The 6086-nt window shown below is 44.3% G+C and overlaps 1 protein-coding gene across 2 annotated transcripts in view; it reads right to left on the reverse strand.

Annotated features, from left to right (window-relative positions):
* Positions 1–4511, reverse strand: part of LOC122168261 (protoheme IX farnesyltransferase, mitochondrial) — a 94339-nt gene extending 89828 nt beyond the window's left edge. The window contains exons 1-3 of one of the 2 annotated variants that reach the window (XM_042833450.1): positions 4422–4511; positions 3760–3884; positions 2366–2669 (exon numbers count right to left, since the gene is read on the reverse strand). In XM_042833450.1, coding sequence (XP_042689384.1) covers positions 2366–2669; positions 3760–3884; positions 4422–4464 — 472 coding nt within the window. In that variant the 5' untranslated portion in view covers positions 4465–4511. Of the gene's footprint in view, positions 1–2365; positions 2670–3759; positions 3888–4421 lie in introns of both variants that reach the window. The other variant, XM_042833449.1, reaches the window with a different exon arrangement.
* Positions 4512–6086: the final 1575 nt, after the last annotated feature.

Here is a 6086-nt window from a genome sequence, read left to right on the forward strand (position 1 = left end):
GACCACAGCATAAAGAGGGATTAACTTTTTCTTCTATCTTTATACCTTCTTCACAGCTGCAAAGCTCATCCCCTCGGCTCCCTCACACATCTGTAGACACCAGATTTTCACCAAATAAAATTCTGTAACCTTCAGCTTCCCCAGCTTTCCAGTAACACCACACTTTAAAACAGAACAGCATTCTGTTTCCTTCAACGTTGTCTTCAGCATTTAAACAAGAACTACTAGAATCTGTACTAAAGTTTGGTAGCAACAGAGAGGTTATATAAAGAGAGTCCAGAAAAAAGATATTCTTTCACCTAAGGGCAGTTGTCGAAACTCCAGCTCTGAGAAGCACCCCTGTGACAAAGAGCTTCCCCCTAAGGAATAGCAGCAAGTTTAAGAATGTATGTTTTAAGCATTTAAAACAAGAGCTGATTTTTCATCTCCTCCTCAGTCCCCATATAAATCAAATGCTCTATCACAGAATTCTACCTTTTTATTCTGGATTATTGAGGATCAATTTTTTTTTTTTTTATTTAATTTAATCCTACTTCAATAACTAGCACAGGCTTCAAGTTCACATAAAACAGTCACTTGAACAGAATCACCACGTTGAAAAGATGCCAAGAGCTAATTGTTCATGAAGCACTTATGTATTATCAGTGGTAAGCACTACAAAAACAAAACACTGCTAAAAATTTAACAGCACAGTAGGGAGAAGACAGACCAGTATCATACTGTAACACGATGGAAAGTACAGCAATAACAGCAAAACAGCAAGGCCCTAGGCTGCAGCAAGTGGGGACTTGCTCAAATGCAGCAGCTGTGGGCACAGAAATAAAGGAAAGAAGCTGCTTACCCTTGGAAGGCCTCGGGTACAGAGAGATCTCCAACAAGACCCCCTTGCCTGCATTGTTAACCATTAAATGAGGTCTGGGAAGGGCTGCATCCTGGTTCCACCCCTTCCAGTCACTCAGCTGCACTGCACACACCTGAGCTCCTTTGGGTTGGCCCTGCCTTCCCCCCAGGTGCTCAATCACTGCTTCAAGCTGTGACTTAGGATTTCCACTTAGACATGCAGAAAGAAGAGGCAATAATTTTGACTGCACATCACAAAGCTGTTGCAAAACCTGAAGTACGATAATCCTGAGAATTGATGAATGTGTCAGCAGGAGTTTTGTATACCTAAATCTGAAATCACCAAGGCTATTAATAAAGTTTAGTGAAGTCCAAAAGGTGAGATGTCTCACCAACACTGAGAACTAGAAGGCTTCCTCAGCAGAGATAAATTTAAATAGCCATTGTACACTGTGTGTGATCAGTACAATTTCACCATGGGAAACAAAGAGTGAAAACACAGCAGAACAAAAACGTTCAGAAAGTAAACTGAATTCAGGATTTTTGTTACAACAAACCTTACGGCAAAGAATAACAGCTTTATTATCAAGAATCTATTTCATTCTCTGGAAACAGCACCACAGTAGGGACTTAAGAATATTTCTGTACTTGGCCCTGATAGAGACAAAATGTAAGGCTTCGGTCAGATCATTACCTTCCCCTACATATAACACTGGCACTTTGCAAAGAAATCATTTATAGCTATTGTGCATTGCTATTGGAATAAATAGACGTAGCTAGGCTACAAGGCAATTGCTAAAACTGCTGCTTTGAAGGTACAATTCCATTATGGACTACACAGGTAAGTTTTGCATTATTTCAGAAAACATACTTGATCACACCCAAAGTTTTTCCTTTGTAAACTATGGAATCATTCAGATTGTCTTTTCTTCATACTGTTAATATGACATGATGCCATAAATATTTAGCTGTACTAAAACAGAAGGTAAGTAAAAAGAACAGAAGGATGGTAAACTTAAGAAAAGAATCACAGAATCACAGAATTGTAGGGGTTGGAAGGGACCTCCAGAGTTCATCGAGTCCAACCCCCTGCCAAAGCAGGTTCCCTACACCAGGCAGCACAGGTCGGCATCCAGGCAGGTCTTGAACATCTCCAGAGCAGGAGACTCCACCACCTCCCTGGGCAGCCTGTTCCAGAAGCCTCATCTTAATGCAGTGCTTATAGAATCACTTCCTAATCCAGTATTACCTCTTTTTTTTTTTTTTTTTTAAACAACATTCACCTACGATCCCAAAAAGCTAGCTGATGATATAATGCAAGCTCCTCCTCAATGTAAATAAATTGAATGGGCAAAGAAATACTTGCTCTAAATTATTTTTCCCTGCACACATTTGATGGGATTCAGGTACTTTGTGTCATCCAAGTGGAAATTACCACAGAAAAACATACACAGTGCCATTAACATGGTAGAGAACTCCAAACACCGAAGAGGATGGACAGAAGTGAAAAAATAACCAGTAGTACCTGTTAGCTTAATTTTGGACAAACGTGCCAGAATTCCTGGCAGATCATCCAGCCGTAGCTTCATTTCTCTCCATTGCCTTTCTTCTTTGGATTCTGCTGTTAGTGGCCTGGCTGGGTCTCCAATTTCTGCAGCTGCCTTAATTTCTCTCAACTCAGACAAAGGTTGATGAACAGGTGAAACGGGCGTAATCTGGTGTATGACCTTTCTTTCTTGATCCAGTTGACTCTCACGGAATGGAGACACAACTGAATCTGACTTCGGTTTCGCTCGCTGGCTGAGGTCTTTGTTGTACTGCGTTACATACTAGACAGAATGATACATTTTAACAGGATTAATTAAGATATTTTTGTCAACTTCACGTTGTTATCATCACCGATATTACTGCTACATTATTCTTCCTGATGATAATTACTTCCTATGATGACATGACTGAGTTAGCCTGAATTTCACACCTATTTTGTGGACAAAAAAAAGTTCCTTAGGTTGGACAACATACAAAAAAGGCATCTTTCCATTTCACAACTATCTCAATGACACTTACTTAACCTCGAAGAACTGCTTCTAAACAAACTCCCTTTTTCCTTCTGCTTTCAACAGCAAATTTTTCTTAATGCATTTTTAAAACCATCAGAGATTTATGAATGATTAATTCAGGTATATGCAAAGAAGTACACGTAGGTTTGTTATAACTCCAGCCCCCCAAAATAAGTACTCAGCTTTCTACATCTTTATAAGAAATGAATGATTGTCTTAACAGAATTTTAACAAATAACAAGTTAATTCAATTTCTCTGCTCAGCCCTTGTGAGGCCCCATCTGCAGTACTGTGTCCAGGTCTTGGGGCCCCCAGTACAGGAAAGACAGATAGCTGTTGGAGAGGGTCCAAAGGAGAGCCACAAAGATGATCATAGGGTTGGAGCACCTCCCCTACGAGGACAGGCTGAGGGAGCTGGGCTTGTTCAGCATGGAGAAGAGAAGGCTGCGGGGTGACCTCATTGCAGCCTTCAGTACCTAAAGGGAGCCTACAGACAGGAGGGGAGTCAACTCTTTACAAGGGTAGATAACAGCAGGACAAAGGGAAATGGTTTGAAGTTGAAGGAGGGAAGATTTAGGTTGGATGTCAGGGGGAAGTCCTTTCCTATGAGAGTGGTGAGGAGCTGGAACAGCTGCCCAGAGAGGCTGCGGATGCTGTATCCTTGGAGGCGTTCAAGGCCAGGTTGGATGGGGAGCTGGGCAGCCTGGTCTAGTATAAAATGTGGAGGTTGGTGGCCCTGCCTGTAGCAGGCGGTGTTGAGATTGATGATCCTTGAGGTTCCTTCTGACCCAAGCCCATTCTATGATCCTATGATACTTAAAGAATAAGAAATATGGGATAAATACATTCCATGACTTACCATTCGTCTGAGAAAGTTAAAGTACTGAAATGTAGTCAGTCTGTCACTAGGCGCTCGGCACAGGTGCACAAACTGGCATGGGACTTGCCGGATTCCTGCTTTCTTCAAGTGCCAGACAAATATCCCTACTGAAAGAAATGAAGAGAACATTAGGTTTCAGTTTCTCCTCTTACCTCTAACTCAGCTTGCAGCATGTCACTCGACAGGACACTGCACCACAAGAAATGGGAACCAGGCCACTGGGACAGGAGAGACATATGTGAGGAGTCCCAACAGGTGAGCTAAAAGCACAGGGCATGGGGCTTTACTTTCAAGTTTACCCACCCCACCCCGACACGCACTGCTAAACTTGTCTTCCTCCTCCTGCACTCCACAACCATCTCAAATACGAACAGCGTTCAAAGAAAGCAGCAGGCACAAGGCAGGACGCTGACAACGAGACCTGTGCCCTGTACGTTAGTAGCCTGCGTTCAACTTCACAGAGATGAGAACGGGCTCACACAGGAACGCTACGCAGTGACACGACCCCGAAAGGCAGAATCAGCCCCGGCCGCTCCGCACTGAGACACCTCACAGGAGCCGGGACAGCCGGGGAGCACACACCGACCAACTGCCCCCGAGCCACCACATCACCGGCCCCAGCTCTGCCCTCCCCGAGGTACCTGCCAGCGCCTGGGGCGGGCTGCAGCAGCGGGCAGCACTCATGACCGCGCGCTGCTCCCGCCGCCCTCTCCTCTCACCGCCTGGGCGCCGCCATGTTGCCCGCTCTGACCTCTAAATGACTTCCGGGTCGGTACTTCCGGTGTGTGGGGGGGATCGTGTCATACGTGGAAACAGAACCACCAGAGTGAGGTGCGGTAAAAATAAAGGTGAATCGCAGCTGGGCTGCTGTTCTTGTTCACAACATCACCCGAGTGTTTAAAACGGACATCCAAAACACGCTGATACTCAGCTGCTGAAGACATTTTGGGGAGTTGAAATCAGCTGCGTGTTGCAGGAGGTCACGTTTCAGGTCACGTTTCAGGGGCTGCTGCTCCCCAGCGCAGTCTGCTTTGCCTTGCCTTGCAGCAGAGCTGATCCTTGCTGGATCCGCTGAGCAGACTCAGCTTGCTGACCTCAAGAGGAAAACACTCGTTTTGCTTTTTGAGCCCCCCAGGGCAGGTCTGACCGGCTGAAAGCTGGTGCAAGGCACGCGGAAGCATCCTCTGCTGCAGTCTGACCAGAAAGAGAGGAGAACAGCTCGGACTGCTCAAGCTGTAAAGCATAATCGCACCCCCAGACAGCTTTAAAATGTTTTCTCTTAAGAGTTCAAGCTCAGGGGATGTGGGCAATAAGTCACTGAAATGTTTAAGAAAATGGTTCTCAATATTTTAACATGGAAATCTGCCTCAGAACTGTCTTCCCCCCAGGCTTTCATTTCTTTATAGTGTTTAAATTCATGCAGAAGTCATCCTAAATCATTATTAGGAAGATAAAATGAAAACACTCACTCTAATTCACCAAGAATATCCTACTTGGAAGCATTTATTTCCACTTCTAATCTATTTGGGGAGCTGGGGAGAAATTAGGACTTCACATTTCTTACAATTAATATCCTGTTTTACTCTGAGTTCTCATCACTCAGCATATATCACTTCGCAGCTCCTGTTTGCATCTCAAGTTTTTGTAACTTTCAGAGATTTGGTCTCAAGTTAAATTTACACCTGCGAAAACAAAATAAGCACCACGTAGCAAACACACACAATGGCTACATAGAGGGCTGGGGTGGCTGGTTGGTTTTGGGGCAGTTCGGGTCATGGAGGAAAAGGTTGAAGTAGGCAAGGGTTCTGTGTCAGGGCTGAGATTTAAGGTTTAATGATTTTCATTGCCTTTCACTTGGGCAATAAATTGCACCCCTGTAGAGAAGGGGTAAAACACTACTTTCCTAATTAAGAAGAATGTTATCCGTGGGCCTCAAGGCAGAGAAATACCTCCTTATGAAACGATAACGATGATTTAAGGAACTCTGAATGTCACATACCCATTTGGGTTTAACCACTAAAGCTAATCGTAGGGAAAAAAAAATAATAAGATTTTTAGTGAACACAAGTATCCAAATGCCAGAGCTGTATTTCAGCCTAAAGACTCTGCACAAGCTTTGGGTCTTGTTAGCAAGAGTTTGGGTCTTAAATTCTGCAGTCTGCCTCCATGAAATACTGAATGCTTCAGAAAGCACCAGGCATTGTGATTGTTAGAAAGCACAGACGGCCTTTCCAGCACCCACACTGGGCTCACTTTGTCCCACAGTCTCATCCCCCAGTAGCAGTGCTGCAGGATGACCGGAAGGC

The sequence above is a fragment of the Centrocercus urophasianus genome, unplaced genomic scaffold (genome assembly GCF_019232065.1).
Source record: "Centrocercus urophasianus isolate 14NV4802_14NV808 unplaced genomic scaffold, USGS_Curo_1.0 seq_41, whole genome shotgun sequence".
In the NCBI taxonomy this organism is placed as follows: Eukaryota; Metazoa; Chordata; class Aves; order Galliformes; family Phasianidae; genus Centrocercus; species Centrocercus urophasianus.